We start from the raw sequence: 19,594 nt of genomic DNA on the forward strand, positions 1-19,594 counted from the left end.
TGTTTTGATTTTGTTCTCTGGATTCTATGGGACTTTCTCCTTTCCCACAAACCATTTTTTTTGTCCCCCAAATTGGCAAAGCAGTGTTAGGGAAACAGTGTCAGGGAACCCAGAGATCGCGACTTTGATTTCTGATCTGCCTCATCTTTTTCATTGGGCTCAGCCCCGAGTTTGCAGTTGCTTCAGTTGCAGGGCGAGATGGCCAATAAAGTATCTTCCAGCTCTAAAATTATATGATTCCAATCAGCGAGAAAGTGCAGAAAGAAAAAAAATAGTATCCTACCTTCCATAATTACATGTCTTAATTAAAGCAGGTTTTAGCTGAGTCCATAATAATAGATAATTGTTTGAAGGAAAGAGATATAATTTATGTTCTTCATAATTTTCCAACTTAAAGGGTTGGATTTTTTTCTAATTCATTTTGTAAGTCCTGGGGTGGTTCATAATACATTTTTCTTTAAGCTAAGTGTAATTTTTGTTACAGGTCTACTTGTTCTGGATTTAAAAGTTCCACATGTTTTATTTCATCCCTTACCCTGCCTGCCCTTCCCTCCTACCCTGCTTTTCTCACCCTTCTCTTCCCTTCTCCCTCCTCTTCCCTGTCTTTCCCCTTTCTTTTATTCCCCCTTTCTTTCTAGTCCCTTCACCCCCTCCCCCTCCTTCCTCTTCTTCTCTGTAGGCATGGATTTTTTGCAACCTACTTTTAATAAGGGTTCAACCTCTCCTCTAGGCCACCACCCAGCAGAGGAAAAGCTATTAGGGTATGGAGGAAGTGGACCTGTTCAGCAGTAGCTCTCTGGGGGCAAGCTTGATCTTCTTTGGCAGCAGTGCAGTCCCTTAGCAAACACTAAATATGACTCAGCAGCTGCAGACCAGTCCTCTCAGCAGGTAGACACCAGGCACGAACCAGCAGCTGTCGTTCAATCCGGAAGGAACCATTAGGCTTGCCAACTGGCCTGAGGTGAGGCCAAGGAAGCAGAAAACGGATGCAGGAACCTTGCAGGAACCTCATGAGAAGTTCTTGGATGAGCTTCTCTCAATGGCAGACTAGCGAAGACTAGCGAGGCGGAGCAAACCAAACCAATGCTCAGTGGCTGTGGATTCATATTTATGTCCTAGCATCCTCTAATGTGTCTGCTTTAGTGAGACATCATTTAACATAACTAATTTCCAAAAATTTAAAAGTTTCCACTTCCCCTTCTGTGTTTTCTTCCTCCTCCCCTCCCCTCTCTTCCCTCCCTCTCTTTTCTTTCCTTTCTCCCCTCTTCCTTGCCCTTTCCCCCCCCTCTCCCTCCCACCTCTTCTCTTTCTTTCCCTCCCTCTTCTCCCCTCTCTTTTATTTCCTTCCCTCTTTCCCTCCCTGTCTCCCCTCCCTGCCTCTCCCTTCCTTATTCCTTTCTTTCATATGAAGCCAGGCATTTGTGGGTTTGAATAGACCTTAGAGAAGGAATGGCTGAACACACCCAGGAGGCTTTAATGTGTCTTCCAGCATGGGAGAGTAGCTAAGATGTTCCTGATCAGAAAGGATATATAATAACTCACTGAACGGAGAATGGCCAAGTGTTAAGGAGATACACCACATATAATTTTATAGTTCAGTGCATTTTATTCTTCTGAAGTCAATCGTCTACAGAATGATCTAGAGAAAGCACTTGAGTCCTTTAAGATTTCACTAAGTAGATGGTAATGTTGGGTGAACCAGACACAGGCTCGCTGGAGTCACGGGACCTCCTGATTAACTCACCAATAGCAACACTTTGGGTAATTCTTTGTGACTTCGTTAAATGGAGCTTGCGTATTCTTATCTGTTCACTTTTTAACTTACACCTTATTGATTTTTATCGCCTTAGGAATGTGGCGATACTTAATGTCCTAAGAGATAATGTGAAGTGAGCTTTTCGTTAACCATGGAAATAAGGAGAAACAATCAAGTATGCCAGCCTTCTCCTTAAATATTCCACTCTCATAGGAGAAACATCAATAGGGGTTATAGGTTTACATGGAACATGGTAGTTACAACAGCTTTGAAATTGGAAATGATCTAAAGAGATTTATGTGGCTTAGACGGAATTTGTAATTTATAGATGGTAAGAAAAAGATCTCTTTTTAATTAAAGGATAAAATTTGAAGAAAGTACTTCAGTGAGAAAATAAGCTACACCAACTGATTGTATTTGCCCATGGTAGGCATCCAATTTATTGTACTTGCACATAGTAGGCATGTTATGTCAGAATAATCTTGACAACAGCCTCTCTGAATAGAGGAAAGAAATCTGAATTAAAGAAACAAACACATCCTAACATTGAGACAGTTTTTATTCATTCTGCATGATGGCAGGCATCTAATTCATTGAGCAATCTGGTTACTATAGAATATAACTTATGTTTAGGAAACCCCGTATACCAAACACAGACCACTAATGTTAAAGGTAAGATCTTGGCAGAATCACAATAGTTGCTTGGACTTCTCATACATTTCTAAGGACATTAAATCCTTTTCTTGTTTTGTGATCTCTTTTCCCGTCCTTCCACCGTGAGAATGAATGTGAGACTCCTTCAGGGCTAGCCACCTTTCCGGGGCAGGGGCTGGTAGCATCCTCTAGGCCTGGATTCCCAGAGTTCCCCCTCTTTCCCTCTAGTTACCACAATTTCCCATGGGAGCTTTTGAATAAGCATTTTATGTCTATTTTTTTACAAAATAGAGTCTCAAGAACTTGCTGTATAACCAAAATGACCTTAAAAATCGTTCATCCTCCCACCCCCATCTCCTAGGCGCTGGGATTACAGGTTTGGTTTCTGTTATCACTCTCTACATATTGATCTCAGAGCTTCATGAATGGCAGACGAGCACTTTGCTTACCGAGCTAAGTCTGCAGCCTGTGTTGTCTTTAAACTCCTGAGCTTAGGAGGCTGTGAAATCTCTACTCTTGCCTTGACTTATATTTCAAGGCTAGCTTTATTGACTTATGAGCAGGCAGTAAGAGAACAAGATCCTGTGATGCTTAAGATGTACTAAGACCTCAGTGACAGTCCTTAGAGAGGAAGGAAGTCAAGCCATTCCACCAGGACAGTGACTAGTTTGATGTTGTAAATTCTAGAGTTAGGAACTGAGGAAAGGAACTAACTAGAAGCAGGGTCATGATGTCAGCGGGGTTATTTATTTAGTTTTTCTTCGTTTAAATCTTTTGAGAAATAAATTTGCCCATGGGCGTTCCCTATCCTGCCCAGTGACTTTGTGAACCAAAAGAAGAATTCTTGTGATTTTTTCAATTTAAGTCTGGCTCAGTAGGGTTTATTTGGGGGATGAAGAAGAGTCTGGGGTTGTACAAGGGGCCAGGGACAATGCAAATGTAGGGAATAAGGCTGCTTAATTGCAGGAGAGTGGAAACGAGTGTGACCGATAGGTCCTGTTTGCTTCCAGCCTCGGTCAACTCCGGTCTTTGTGGGGCCTGTGGGATAGGGCAGCATTGAGAAGGTGGATGTAGGAAAGACTAAATTTCAAGTCCAGTGTATCAATCTTTTACTTGAGGGTGTGGGCAGTCACAGAAAGCAGAAGTTATAGAGTCTTCGGGAATTTTGTTGAATCAGGGTTGCAACTGAAAGGATCCCACTGAGGGATCAGGGTCTGAACCTTGAAGATACGTTTACTTTAAGGGCTGCACAGAAGTCTGACCCGGAGTAAGTTCATTCTTAATTTTACACTGCACAGCTTATGACCTTCACCCTCACCCCAGTCATGAATGGAAGTTACTCTTAGAAGGGATTTCATGCCACGTGGTATCTGGTGCTGTACTATCTTGGCTACCAATGGGCAGCTCTAGTAGTACTCGGAAAGCTGTAGGAGTCTCTCATTTCCTTCCTCTTCTACCTCTAGATTGCACATAACCCTACTGCTTCTTAATATACTGTGGCATCTACTCTTGAACTCAACTGTTGCCTGAAGCATCCTCATCCCCCCTCAGTTCCTGGTGTGATGCTCTCTCATTTGGCTGAATGATCACTCTGACTAAATTATATCTGGTAAAGGGCTTGGGATCCTCAATCTGGTTTTAATTACCCATAATACCCCAGAGTATCTTGTTAGTACTTCTGAGCCTTAGTTTCCTGCCGAAGTGGAGATAGCCATAACTCCATCCTTCACAGAATGTTGTGAAATGTCCTGGGGGAATCAGGGCATGAAAAGTCAAATGCCCTCAGAGTCCCTGCAGCTGCCCTTCCGTGTCTTAGAGATTAAAACTCACAGTTCTGCACCACTTTCAAAAACCAGATGTCCTCCCCTTTGGTTTGCTCCTCCTTTCCTTCCTTCCCCCTTCCCATGAGACTTTCCATTCATGTTCTTTTTCTCTGTCCCATTTTCTGGTACTCATGACGTCATCTCTCCAATAGAGCACCCCCTTAAGTTCCAAGGTCCATCTCTTTTGTTCTCCTGCATTTTGCTTGTAAGTATTTCTGAAAAAAAAAAAACACTTGGCCAAAAAGACGTGATTTTTCTTAGAGCATAATTTTCCACCTACCCAACCCATGTTGACCTTCTAGCTACTTTGCCAACAGTGTCCTCATCCACTACACAGGATGCCGGCCTTTGGTTCATTATTCATAGTACAGCATGTGCATCAACAGTGTGAAGATGCCATCTTGATCCAAACCACCAGGAGGGCCTGGGCTGCATCTTTGTAACTTCTTTGTGTCCATACAAAGCTCATTGGCTATTAATAGACCCGTTTCTTTATGGTGTGTGATTCTACACCAGTGAGTCAGTGAGGACTCAACTACTCTACTTGGACTCGGATCACCTGATCAGACTCCCCAGAATTCAAATCAGTAAACATGATATCAAAATGAAGTGCCAAATGACACATGTGGGTTTGCTATGGCAGTTCACGGGTAGGGCAATTACACTGAAGTAACTGTTTTGGGTATATAAATATCTCAACAGGCCTCTTGGGGCGGCTCGGCTTTGGTGTCAAGAAAGCACCGCCGGCTCCTGCATGGCATCCACAGGTAAATTTAGTCTCCTCTTTTGCACCTTGACTTTTATTTAGGGGAAAAAAAAACAATTGTTGGAATGTCTCCATCCGAGTGGCATTTAGGAAACATGGTTGGGGGATAACTCAGTCTATTAAGTCCTTACAAAAGGACCCGAGTCTGTCTCCCAAGACCCATGTGAAAAATTGCCATGTGTGGTAGCACACACATGTAATCCAATGTTGGAAAAGCAGACATAGGTTGATCCCCAGGGACTCACTGCTCTGCCATTCACGGCTAATCAGCCTGCTCCAGGCCAACAAGAGACTCTATCTCAAAAAAAAAAAAAAAAAAAAAAAAAAAAAAAGGTAGACGGCATCCTGAGGAATGATGTTGAAATTTGACCTCTGGCCACTACACACACACACACACACACACACACACACACACACACACACACTAAAAAAATATCTTTTTCTCAAACAAAACACCCTCTAAATTGTTTCCATTCCTTAGATGAGGAATCCCATGGACTGGTAACTTGTATAAGAGACCTCAGTAGTATTTCCTGTCTCCCTGCAGCAGCTAGCCAAGCCCCCTCTCTGATCTCTCTTTCTTCAACATTGCAGGGCTGACTCGGTGGCCTGGAACCCACACAAGATGCTGATGGCGGGAATCCAGTGCTCTGCTCTACTTGTCAAGGACAAATCTGTGAGTTTTCCTGTGTTTTCCAGCAATGGAATGCGCTCAGTCTCCAAATTTGTAGAAGCTCCATGGTTGCTCATTCCTTGATGTCTTGGACTAAGTGTAGATGGTCCCCAGGAAATGGCCGTGACCTTGAAACAAAAGATAAATAGACTCAGATAAAGAACTTGTATGTCTCTGGCAGATTTGATCGAGGCATTATATAATCTTATTCACTAGAGAAAAATATGGTCGCTTATACCCTCCTTTGGATTATATTTTAAAACTGGGCTTTAAGTCTCAATCCCTTCTCCTATCTCTCCGATTGTTCTCTCTCTTGCTCTCTCTCTCTCATTGATTGAGTCTGGGATTTAAGTCATCTAAAAAGTTCTGCTCACTGGGAAAGTGGAACAGACGTGTGTCACTCATTACCTCAGACACTTAATATGCTTAACCAGGGACTTAGCCGTCTGTTTCTATGGGAGGGTATTAGTTAAGGACTGATCTGAGTGCAGGCTTACTTGGGATGGCTTGCTCAAGCTCTTTCTGGAGTATGAGGGCAAGCTGGGTGCTACTCTGAACGACTGAAGCAAGTGGGACAAAGGCTGCTGAGCTCTTCTTGGCCAGAGGCATGAGCGACATGCTTCATGTGGGTTAAATAAGGATCCTGTGGGAAGTGGCCCAGGCTGAGAAGTGCCACTTCATTCTTAGAAATGCCTCCTCAAGATCTGCCTTCAGCATGTGGGTGATCTTTCCCAGCCATCTGTTTACATCAGAGGGGACTCCCTTTGCCAATGTGAAAGTCATTTCTGTTATTTTTTTAAAAGGAGTTTTATTGCAAATGAAAAACATATTTAAAACTTGAAGTTTTCCATGTGGAGGTATTTAAGTGGCTTTTTTTCTCTCTGTCTCTCTCTCTATGTCTCTCTCTCTCTCTCTCTCTCTCTCTCTCTCTTTCTTAACAAATAAATGTGATATTTACATGTTAGCACATGTTTACATGTGTTTTGATATGGCCAAACAGAGTATCCATCCAAAATTAAGAAAGATTTTGCATCTACAGCAGTAGCTACTTTCAGGGATATTGTCTGCCTCCAAATGTTTTGTTAGGTTCATATTCATAGGTTGGTTATGGTTGACTGTCTTCACAGTCTGGTTAGAGTTGGTTGTCTTCACAGGCTGATTAGAGTTGACATTTTATGGGTTGGTCGTAGTCGACTATATTCACAGGTTAGCTATAGGTGACTGTCTTCACAGATTGTTTATACTTGACAGTGTTCCCAGCTGGTTATAGGTGACTATCTTAATTACCACTTGACCCTTTTGGTTTATAATTTTTTTAAACCGTGAGTTGATTATATTTATAACTGGAGGTAGTTTAAGATTATCATGCCATTTTGAGTCAAAGAACATACTCAAGTTACTCACAGATGTATATTTAGGACAAGATAGAAATAGGTGTAAACCCAACTTCCTTTTGGACTAGATTCAGAGACAGAAACAGCCCAGATGCATACTGTGTGCCAGGCATTTGGCACTTTCTTTCTCCCTCCTCATCCGACCTGAATGACAAACTATCCGTTGGAGTGATGTTCTCAGAAATGGAAAATTTAGTCAGAAAGTTCTGAGTACTCTTTATGTAACTCCCTAGCTGCTCTGTTCTTTCTTCTTCTCTGATCATATTTGAAGGACCTATCAAAGAATTGGCTCACATTTATGTAAGTAGGCAATTATACTTCTGAATCATACACCTCATTAGTACGGGTTACATTTTCAGGTTTTAAAAATGAATTCTTTCCTAAATTGCAGTGATAACAATGGGCCCTGCTCCCTTGGCATGATGAAAAAGTAACAGAGTTGCATTCACCATGCAATGAATTGAGCAACTGAAGCGATGTTTTCTTGAGGAAAAACTCATTTTTTTTCCTTAAGTGGATTAGAAAGCTCAGCCATGAGATGGGAGAAACGTCAATCATCTCCAGAGGTTTTTTTCTTTGAGGGTGTCTGTCTCATTTACACCTGTATTCTGTGTGCTATTCTGTTTCATATTCATTCAGTCAGTCTCTCAACCAACGGATTTGACTGACCCAGATAGGCCCTACGCTGTTCTTATCCTAGGAATTGGGCAGTGAATAAGAGACATTTCCCACAGACAGAGAGTTTATCAGTGCACAGAGAGGATGTCAACAGAACAGGCTTATTTACCTCTTTGTGTAGTGTGTCTATGGCCATACCGACCTGAACGCATCCTATCTCATCTGATCTCAGAAGCTAAGCAGGATCGAGCCTGGTTAGTACTTGGATGGGAGACCTCTTTGTGTAATGTTTACTTCTGTACATACATGTGTGCGAATGTGTTCACCATGCGATAGCACAAGACAGGTTGACACTGGGATGTCCTCTTTAACCACTTCTCAACTTTATTGTTTGAGATAGTGCTTCTCACTGAATCCAGAGTTTGCTGTTTCTGCCATACTAGCTGGCTTGGAGAAGCCCCACTGGCCCCCTCCCTAGTGCCGGGAGTACAGATGTGCACCACTGCACCCTGCTTTTATGTGGATGCTGGAGATTTGAACTTAGGTTCTTATACTTGTGCATCAAGTACTTAAACCACTGAGTCTTCTCCCCAACCTTACCTATTTGACCCTGTGTTTGGTCGTTTGATAGGAGCACTAAAGAACATCAAGATGCCTTGGTTCTAATCGAGGTAGCTGTTACATTCTTCTCTTTGTATCATTCTCAGTACCCACCAAACAGCTCCCTTTTTGATCTATATGTCATAAATCTGGCCCATTTGATGCAGAGCAATTCAAAAAAGGCTTTGAGCCTCTGATAAAGATGATGCTCACGAGATGAAATTCTCCCGTCCTTTCTTACTTGTGTGTAGTGGTAATAGAACCAGAAACATGGATGTCTGGCAGTCACCTTGTGAACATAAGTCAATGACCTTAGATTAAACCACCAATGTGTCCATAGTGTCAAAGAAAAAAAGGAGAAAGCTTTGCCCTTGGGTAATAACTTTGAATTGTTGTGACAACCTTGAAAACACCTGCTTTCAGACTCTGTGACAAGATTCAAGTGACATGAAACTTCCTTGTGGCTGGAGCCATCTCCATTGGGTAAGCTGTGTGCACAGCCGAATGCATTCCCCTCTGATACAGAGAAGAATATAAGATGGAGAAATCACAGCAGGGAAACGCGGTATCTATCCCAGGTGCAGAGAACAATATGTGCAGATTTTCTAAGAAAAGAAAGTCCTTGTTAAGTTTCGAGAGCTGGAAGGAGTTTATTGGGGCTGACGGAAGCACGGATGGATGATAATGTTAAAATGAGCAGGAAATGGGATGGAAAGTTTAAGCTGTGGGCAGACCACATCACGGTTTAGAGATCTTCCTAACGATTTCCGACTTCATCTTTAGAAAGGGAAAGAACATTCAAATTAGACAGCATTGGGACTGGAGACAGGGCTTGTCATTTCAGAGCACTGCTGCTCTTCCAAGAGGACCTGAGTATGGCTCCCAGCAGCCACATGGTGGCTCATCACTGTGCGTAGCTATGGTTCCAGGGGATCCCAGGTCCTCTGCTTACCTCCTTGGGCAGAAGGCATATGGGGCACATACACATATACATGCAGCCAAAACACATATCTACATAAAATTAAAATAAACAAATCTTTTTCAAGAATGGAAGGCATTCTAAAAAGGTTTTTTTTTTTATTTAGGGAAGTAAGTTAGAAGAGAGCAAGAATGGATGCAGGAAGGAAGGAAGGAAGGAAGGAAGGAAGGAAGGAAGGAAGGAAGGAAGGAAGGCAGGCAGGCTATATCTATGCAACAGTTGATGACAAGTGTGTCAGTTACTTGTTTCATACTGTGAAAAATGTTGCAAAAGCCACATTAAGGGAGGAAGTATTTAGTTGAGTCTACGGTCCATCATGATGGAGGAGTCATGGTGCCAGGCATATAAGGAGGCTGTTCAAATTCTGTCCATCACCGAGAAGCCGAGAGCAATAGATGCTGGTTCCTACCCCACCTTCTCCTTTATGTTTAGTCCTGGAGCCCAGCCCATAAGATGGTGGCCCTTACCATGTAGGTGGGACTTCCTGTATCAGCTAACCTAATCTGGATAGTCCCTTCAGAGCATGCCCAGAATCTTGTCTCCCAGATGAGTCTAAACCCTGTCAAGTTGACCATCAGTCTTAACCACCACAGCTAGGAAGTTATAAAAAAAATGCTACGACATCCTATATCTATATTACATAAACTGCACAGGGCTGAATGGTCACGTACCTATAGGAGATGAAGGAGAAGGAGGTGTCAAGGTTGACTCTCTAAGTACTAACATGGCAATTGGGTGACTTAGACTCTTTAGTGAGATGGGGTGAGGAAGGATTTGAGCATGAAATCTCTTTATTACAGTGTTGGATATCTACAATGTGAGAATACAATCTATCCAGTTAAAGCAGCTGACATATAAGAAGAGGTCTTGGTTAGAAAAGTTTACCTAGAGGGTAGTAGCTATCTTAAGGGTGATTGGAAGCCTTCAGAGAAACTTTAGCATAAGAAAACAGAAAGAGATCAAAGCTTCTGTCTTTATCTTAGTTAGGATCACTATCACTGTGATGAAACACCATGACCACAAGCAGCTTGAGGAGTAAAGGGTTTATTTGGCTTACACATCCTGAATCACTGGTCCACTGAGGAAAGCCAGTATGGGAAACTCAACCCTGGAGACAGAAGCCGATGCAGAGGCCATGGAAGGATGCTGCTTATTTGCTTGTTCCTCATGGCTTGATCTTCCTGCTTTCTTGGAGAACCCAAGATCACCAGCTCAGGTGGTACTACTCACATCAATCCCTAATTAAGAAAATGCACCACACTATACTAGATTTTATGCCTATACTAGATTTTATGGAGCCATGTTTTTTTCCACCTGACTTTCCCTCCTATCGATGACTGCAGCATATGAAGTTGATATGTAACCACCCAGAAAGTGTTGAAGCGCTTCAGGGATTGGATAGACGGGCTAGAACTCTGTGGGAAGGCCGAGTCGGAATGACCAGGGAGATAGTTGGAATGAGAGTGATATAATGAATTCAAAGAAAGAACATATATGGGAAAATGTGTATGTTTGTGTCACTGAATTTTCTAGAGCAAAAGACAGTCTAACAAGCAAAGAGCCGAACAAATGTATTTAAGCCAAGTTGTGTGTGAGACAGGAGACCTTTAAAAATAACAAATTGAGGGCTGGGGAATATCCCACAGTGGTAGAGTGTTTACCTAGCATCATGAATTCCTAAGTTCAACTCAGCTTTAGGGTAAAAGACTTGAAAACGGATGCAGGATATTTTATCACACTGTGAGCCCCAAGATTGTGTTATTTATGAAAATACCTGTTTCTAGTTGTAGTGTGGTTCCATCCTCAGCAGATACTTTCAATTCCTCTGGCTAGAATACAGACGTGCCCTTAGTACACACCTTTAATCCCAAACAATGAAGGTAAGGTTAGTTTGCAGAAGAAGCACCAATGTTTGAAAGTGATGTCTAATTGAGTGGCAGACAAAGTGTCAAATCAAAGAAAGACTTGACAGAATAGGATCTGCCCAACTCTCACAAGAACAGAGAGGAAAAGGATGCTACTTAAGGGTCAGTGAAGAGAAAGGAGAGAAGACAGTTTTATCAGGAGTTATACACAGACAGGTTGAAGAGAGAACAAGCTAGATGAAGGTGAAGACAGAATGAGCCAGAGAGTGATAGGAGTCAGAAGATTAGATCAGATTGCTAGAGTAAGTTTGAGGCCAAGCAGAGCATTTTCTGGGGAAACCAAGAGAAGTCAGATTGAATCAGTCAGCTTGCTGAGGAGTGTGAGCCAGAACAGCTGAGTTGAACCAGTCAGCCAGAGCTCAGAAAGAACTAGGAAGGGGTGAGCTTATTCAACAGTAAGCCTCAGAGGCTGAAAACATTCTAGGCCTAGAGTAGATTGTATGGAGGCTAGAAGTTTCCAGGACTAGGCCTGGGTTAGTAGACTGGAGTAGTAAGCCCTGGAGACAACAATTACCAGGAGAATAAAAGATAATTTACAGAAAACCAAGTGAAAACAGTGTTTCTGTGGCTGGCCATAGAGAAGTACCACCAGAGGAGGAAAGTAATGGCAGGGTGGCTCAGCATGGCCTGTTTGTTCCGCTTCCTCTTAGTGTCAGTAAGAACCCAGAAAAGGAACACCTGCATATTGGGAGCAAAAGTCAAGGAGTTCTTTTATGACTACTTAAGGGAGAAGAGTGGCAGAGTGACCTGTAAGCTGTCCCACCATGGGGTAGCATTCTTAGGGTGGTGAGTGACTTCCATTCTTCATTGCTGTGTCAGTTCCTGCCCTGTTGCTGTGGCCAAATTCCAGGTAGAAGCAACTTAAATGGGGAAGGGTTTTATTTTCACTCCTGGTTTTGGTCTATCCAAGTGGGGAAGGGCTGGTGGAGTTCATGGCAGTGGAAGGGCGTGGCTTTCTCTTGTCCACAACATGCCACACCAGGAACCAGGAAAGAGTGAGACAAAAAGCAGTCAGAGAAAGAGCACCCAAGGGGCTTACATCTGCAATCTACTTCTTTCTGCTTGGTCCCCACTCTTAAAGTTTTCACAAACCTACCAAAACAGTGCCAGCAGCTGGAGACAAAAAAAAAAAAAAATTCATAAGCCTGTGGGACACTTTATAGACTCAAACCACAACATCTTGTCCATGATTCCCAAAGGTTCCAGGCTATCTCATAATGTAAAATACGTTCAGTCCAAATTGAAAGGGCTCAGCAGTCTTAATGGTCCAACATTGCTTAAAAGTCCAAATTCAAAGTCTTTTCCGAGATTTGGAGCATGCCCTCAGCTGCAAGTCACTGTGAAATCAACAATCAAGTTACCTACTTCCAATATACAATGGCACAGTGTGAGCATCCTCACTTGCAAAGCAAGGGAATGGGAAGATAGGAGGCCAAGATTGGACCAAATCAGTATGGAAACCAGGCAGGGCACACACTAAACCCTGGAGCTCAGCTTGTGTCTTATACCAGGATGCAGAGAGGCATCATGTGAGCTCCAAGGAGCTTGGAAAGCCCTGGTTCTGGGTCCCTGTCATTTTGCAGGACACAGGGTCCCTCTTGGACTGGCTTCCTGTGCTGCTTCCAGATTCCTTGGGCTTTCCATCATCTTGAGGTCTCCACTGCAAATTAGACTTCACCCTCATGGCCTCACGCCTAGCTCTCTCAGGGAAGAGAACTAAAGATCTTCAATTTTCCCACCCCAAATTATTTCTTTTGTGAATTTGGAGATACGATCATCCACATTACATAGATACTGAGCTCACTGCCAAGCCCCACTCAGGCCTGAGTGTACTTTGATTGGTGCCCAGTGAACCACGATTTTAATTTAGACCCCCTTCTACAGTTGGTGTAAAGGTTTGAGTCTAGTTGAAAGACAGCAAATTAGCACAGGCAGTGGTCAGGAAATGATCTCCCTAATTTATGCTCCGTAGAGTTTTCGGGGGGGGGGGGGGGGGGGTTACTGTTCTGAGGGTTTGCTGTGGTGTGCTGACTAATTCTCTGCCTTGGTCAGATGTCACTGCAGGAACAAAGCACACCGACCACTCTTAAAGCTGTATTCCCAGGAGCCGCCTTTGTACCATGAGGATGAAAAGAAGGCGAAGTGGTCCCAGGAATCTGTGATTATAAATAGGTTGACCACAGGTATAAAAGGTGTGTGCCTATGCAGCTGCAGAGGAAGAAAGAGCATATTCTGATACTTTGATCATAAATGAAAGCCCACATATTCTATCGGTGCCACAGATGCAGGAAAAAAAAATCTCAATATCCACCATTCAATTTCTGAGTGTTTATTGGAAGGATTTTAGCTTCCAAAAGACTCAAAACTAAATGTTAACAGGGACGGACTCATCAGAAGTCCTCCAGAGTGTTAACACCTCTGTTTCATTTCTTCCCATTCTGTCCTCATCTGGCTGAACTGCAGAGTTCATGCTGAATCCAGAAGCCACAGGGAATTCAAGTGGCAGCTTCCTTTCTTTTTGATTTACCAAGACCATGCAGGCACAAGGGATTGTTTTTCTTCTGTGTGTGGTATGTGTGAGCATGTGTGCCTGCGTGTGTAGTGGTGAACTTGTGTGCAAGAGTGTACATGTGTGTGTGCATGCATGTGTGTATGCACTCGCATGTGTGTGTGTGTGTGTGTGTGTGTGTGTGTGTGTGTGTGTGTGTGTGTCTGCGTGTGTCTATATGTGTAGCAGTAAGTTGCTGTTGGGTGTAATGTCTTCCTTTATCACTCTCTACACTAAACACTGAGGCAGGGGCCTCTCATTTTGAAGCTATAATTTTCCAGTTTGGCTAATTGAGACAGCCAGCTTTCCCAGGGACTCTCTGTCTCCACCTCCTGAGCACTGGACTTCCAGGAGGACATTTATCTTGGTTCCCGGCATTCCATTACCCAGCAAGCTATCTCTCCAGCCATAAACACAACGGACTTTTAAAAGCCCACGTCTATCTTGAGATTTCTATTTCCAGAGTGCTAACGGAAGGAAAGACAAAGGAAGGCTCACAGAAGGCTGCTCTCTGAAGATGCCCTTCGCTCGTTTCCGGCAGCATTCATACCTTTAAGTGGATGGGTACCCACCTAGTCACCAATCCACAAAATTGTGCTGTACGGTTTGCTTTTGTCACACAGCCCTTCAAACACAACCGTGAATACAGTTCTCTATCTTTCTGTAAATTTTTTAATAGCTGAAAAGCATCCTGTCTTTTGATATGCTGTAGTTTGTGTAACCGACCCCCTTAAGACTGACTAATTAAGTGTTTTAAGTTTCTTATTATTCTACTTCTTAGAAATTATATGCACACAGGTTTGTCTACATGTAAGTGTAGGTGCCTAAGGCCAGAGGCATTGGATCCCCCTGTAGCTAGAGCTACAGGAGATTGTAATCTGCCTGATGTAGGTGCTAGGAACTGAACTCAGGTCCTCTGCAAAAGGAGTACACACTCCAAACAACTGCACCACCTCTCCAGCCCCCGCTCTAATTTTTGGTGATTAAAAGTTTAATCGCCATCTTCGAGGCTCACTCTGTGTGAAATCCCTAGAAGCTGAAGAAGCACAACCAGCGTTTATGGTGATTTTCTGGGCTTTGCTTTGTAATTTTCCTTCAAAAAGTTGGTTACATTCCACTAGGAGAATAGGGGAATATATGTGTTAAACCTTTGACAACAGTGGGGTATTTAGGGATGCCACTGTGCTAGGCAGGATATCTGATCACTTGTAGACATGGCGGTAAGCAACTTCCTTCTAATTTTATCTGGTGACATTTTATACCTACTTCTCAGGCATCGTCCTTGGTTCAAGACATCAGCATGTAATCCTTTGCTCCCAAGGCTTCAGATGTGTAGCCTGAGAGACAAGGGCTCGTTCTATTCCATTCATGTTCCCTCTAGAGAAGGCGCAACTGTAGATCTGGTGGGGTTTTTTTTTAAGGGAAAGGGTAGGAGGAAGAAGAAATGGGAATTTATTCAGCACACAGCCATTGAGGATGTGCCATGGGTCATGTAGGGCAGTGCTGAAGGAAAGAGAGAGAGAGAGAGGGAGAGAGGGAGAGAGGGAGAGAGGGAGAGAGAGAGGTGGAAAAAAGGAAGGGAAAAAGAGGAAGGAGAAGGGTAGATGAGGGGGAGAAAGAAAGGAGGAGGGAAAGACAAAAGGAAGGGAAAGGGGGAAGAAGAGAAGAGAGGAATGGAGGAAAAGAGAGGGAAGAAGAGGAGAGAAAAAGGGAGGGGAGGAGAGGGGACTGATTGCTATCTCCCACCAGTGGAGTCATACACTGGGATATTTGGTACTTCTCATCTGCATTTCTGATTCTATTCTAAATAGCACATCACTGCAATGATTGTTCTTCTGTGCCGTTCCAAATACATAGGAAAAAAAAAGAGAGAAGAGAAAATAGATTTCCCATCCTAGAAAGTAGAGCAAAGTGTATCTGCTTCAGTCAAGATCTTCTTTCTACTCGTGCATTTTGTCCACGGAGTCCACCTGAGCAGAGGCGTTTCCTCGCATGCACAGAAGCCACGTGCCTTTGCTAGACACAGGCACTATGCATCTCTTTAGAATGGCAGCCTTACTCACTGGGGTAGGAGAAGCAGAGGGAGGCAATTGTGTGAAGTGACTGGGAGAAGCTCGTCCCTTTCAGGGGATTTCCAACTTCCCATCCTGGAGACAGCTAGAACCCAGCATCTTCTGGATGCTCATTCTTCATTCGTGATGGTTCTTCCCTAGTACTTTGGCCAAGTGGAGAACAGCATCACTTTTTGGAGAACTAGTCCCATCTATAATGGATAAAATAGATGTTTCTTTGAAAAATTTCTCTCTGTGTTATATATATGTGTGTTTGCATGAGAGGGGGCAGAAGTCAACATTGGCTGGCTTCTTTAATTTCTATCCATCTTATTTTTGAGACACAGTCTTTCTTTGAGTCTGGAATCCATTGGTTGGGGTAGATCAGCTGGCCAGCCAGGCCCCAGGATCCTCCTGTCTCTGCCTCCCCAGTATTGGCTTGCAGAAGCATGTGACACCACACCTGGCTTTTTATTTGGGTGCTAAGGTTAGGAACCCCAGATTCATAGGTTTGAGTAGTATATTTTTGACCCACTTAGCCATCTCCCAGACTATCTACTTTTAAAATCAAATAAACACAGATTATTTTTCTTTTCACACAACTATTGGGGTGGTGGAAGCTTCTACGGGGGCATCACACAAAGAAGCAAGAGGCTATCAGTCAATAGGTGATACTTGTTTTACCTTTATCTAAGGGGAAAGGGGTTATGATACCATCAGTGTCTTGTGTTCAAAATCCACTGTAGTCATCTCCAACCAACAAACCAGTACAATTGAGTTTCCATGTTTGGTTGTTGGTATTGCCTCGGTCATTAATTTTAATGAGAGAGTCTGTGCTTTGTTTCAGATGCAGGCTCCTTGTAAGCTGGTACATTAATTCTGTTGCTTATGGAGTCCCTAGGGTGTGTTGTCACACACCCATGATCGCACACTCCAATATCAATCATTAGTTACTAGCTAGGCATAGACAAACTCGGGTCCTAACACAAAGCATGAGCAAACAGCCAGGCAGAGGCTATCAGTAGCCCCTGGATCAGCTCTCATAGCTGTTACATGAGCCCCTCATGGACAGAATGGGCCTCATTCACCCTGCAGTTCCACTGTATAGTACAACCATCCACTGTCAGTTAAATTCCGTAGAGAGACACTTCTTAGCCAAGGAGATGGAGCCAATGGAAAAATACAAGCTTTGTGGGCATGAAGACCTGAATTCAGCCCCATAACATGTAAAAAGATTAGCTGAGTCAGGGAGTTCCGGCTTTCAGTAAACAAGGTAACCAGAATGCTGGGGAATGACAGATGAGGCTGTCCTCTGACCTCCACGGAGACAGACGGGCTCATGAACACACATACATATGCATGCATAGTACATGCATTAATTAACTAATAGAACAAGCGTCCAGATTGCAGCTGAATTTGAATATCTCTCCAACTTTACTGTACTGGCTGGTTTTGCATGTCAACTTGACACAAGCTGGAGTCATCACAGAGAAAGGAGCCTCGCTTGAGGAAATGCCCCCATGAGATCTAGCTGTAAGGCATTTTCTCAATTAGTGATCAAGGGTGGGAGGGCCCACTGTGGGTGGTACCATCCCTGGGCTGATAGTCCTGGGTTCTATAAGAAAGCAAGCTGAGCAAGCCAGGGGAAGCAAGCCAGTAAGTAATATCCCTCCATAGTCTCTGCACTAGCTCCTGCTTCTTGACCTGCTTGAGTTCCAGTCCTGACTTCCTTTGGTGATGAACAGCAATGTGGAAGTGTAAGCTGAATAAACCCTTTCCTCCCCAACTTGCTTCTTGGTCATGATGTTTGTGCGGGAATAGAAACCCTGACTAAGACAATTACCAAGTACTAACACATACACCTCAGTACAGCCTGTTGTCTTTTCTTATACAACCTGGTGTTTTATGTCTCATCAACAGTGTTTTCTTTTGAGGGTGAAATGAAGATATTAAAGACAGTTTAACATTCCTATGTTAAGCATAGAAGTTAAAAGAAAGGGGTGCCTTAAGAGAAAGTATAGCACACACCCAAAACAGGCCTATGAGCTCCTCAAAGATAAGTTGTGACAACTATCTGTTCTCCTGGTGGTGTGTGCTGATGCCTGTCTTGTCCTCATGGCGACATCTACAGCACCCATCCCCCACATCCGTCCCAGGTTGGCACTTGCAGTCTGCTCTGTCCCAGCAGTGGGCATGTTATTTGGATGCCCAGGCACCCAGTAATAAACTGATGATTCACCCTTTCTGTCCCCAGACACCAAAGTGTCTTCTCCCCAGGAAGTTATTTTTGCATTAGAGTCTAATGAGGCTGGACAAGTAGAAGTAGCTTGCTCTTCCAGAGTTTGCTGGATCCCTTTTGACCCCTTTGAATGAGCGGAGTGACATTCACCATCTGCCCACTTGCTGGCTGTGGCTGTTAGTAGCAGTGTTGCACCAAGCTTCTTGCTTAGAGCTTCCTAATTTCATCCTTGATTTCCCCCAAGCTCTTGGGTGAGTGCCACCTGGTCCCAGGGATCGGCGCTACATGCGTTTCATGTGCTTTGCGTAGATGAGCTGGGGAGATGCCCACTTTTGGGTCCCAAAAATGCCTGTCTATTTCCGGAGAGCCCCGAGGGTATGGGAATCTCTCTGATGCGCTTCCAGGTGAAGAATTCGCTCGCTCGTCTTGGAAGCCGGCCTTGTTCAGTCCGAAACCCCAACCTTCATTTCAATGATAACTATCACGAATGACTCCCTTTTTTTTTACTAAGAAATAACCACAAAATAATTCGACCTTGTACCCTTCTGTCATTGAAACTGTCCCAGAAAGAGGCTTTTATTTATTTATTTATTTATTTATTTATTTATTTATTTTTAAATTCACAGACTAAATCTTTCTTAGCCTACTTGGTGACAATCCCCTAACACAGGAAGATTATATAAGTTAAAAACCCAAGAAAAAGAGAAACATGGGGCGGGGGGGGGGGCGCGCGTAAAAGAAAGCCTTGGCTGTAGGTAATGATGAGAAGATGCAGTCTGTAATTAGCATGGCACACCTGCCTCTGTGGGTAGGCTAAACTTTTAGCCCATTTCAAGGATTCCAAACGTCTGCCTGCATTTGGCTCTTGTTTTTCTCTTGCCACATGACAACAGAGTCTTAGTCTTATTTCCACCCCCTGGTGTGACTTCTTGGAAGAAACCACTGTGCTTGTTTCTCCTCTGTGTACCTCTAGCTGTCAGATGTGTTGCCTTCGAACGCTGAAGCCTTGAGTCAGGGGCATTTTGTACCTTTGTGCTGCCCAGGACAGAAGAGTTGAAGTGGGCAAGAAGTCAATTATTTTCTGGGGATTTCCTTCTGTGGTTATTCAAAGTGTTAGTCACATGAATTTCAAAAAGGAGTCTGGTGAACGTCTCGATGGTGATGAGTCTAGCTTGCTTATAAAGATGTTTAGTAATTGTGCTTAAGATGTGATTTGTCCAGCAAATGCTAACGGCATATAATGAAAATGAATTCACAACTCATTATGAGCTGGCTGGCAGAACAGAAACTATAAAACAGAATCATATCTTTCATGTAGGGCTCCTAATGTCCACAGAAGTGGTACCCTGGTCATGAAGCTTCTGTTTCCAAGCTGTGGGGATACAGAGGGCTCATGTATCACAATCAAGAGTACTGCATAGCAGGTGTGCCTCCCTGGGGAGGTGTGATAGGAACCAGATGTGGGGGTGACATCTTTAACTGACACCTGTGAGACAAGGTTATGGTTGTGAATTTGTGGTGAGCCTGGGCTACTACTAGTGAGTTCAAGGGTAGCCTAGGCTAGAGTG

General features: G+C 43.5%; 1 protein-coding gene across 1 annotated transcript in view; it reads left to right on the forward strand.

The window, feature by feature from the left end:
• The window catches only part of Gadl1 (glutamate decarboxylase like 1), a 172,249-nt gene that overhangs the window by 57,533 nt on the left and 95,122 nt on the right, over positions 1-19,594 (forward strand). Inside the window, 2 exon segments of the mRNA XM_034484292.2 lie at positions 4,936-5,000; positions 5,594-5,675. Of these exon segments, the coding sequence (XP_034340183.2) occupies positions 4,936-5,000; positions 5,594-5,675 (147 nt within the window).

The sequence above is a fragment of the Arvicanthis niloticus genome, chromosome 21, assembly GCF_011762505.2.
Source record: "Arvicanthis niloticus isolate mArvNil1 chromosome 21, mArvNil1.pat.X, whole genome shotgun sequence".
In the NCBI taxonomy this organism is placed as follows: Eukaryota; Metazoa; Chordata; class Mammalia; order Rodentia; family Muridae; genus Arvicanthis; species Arvicanthis niloticus.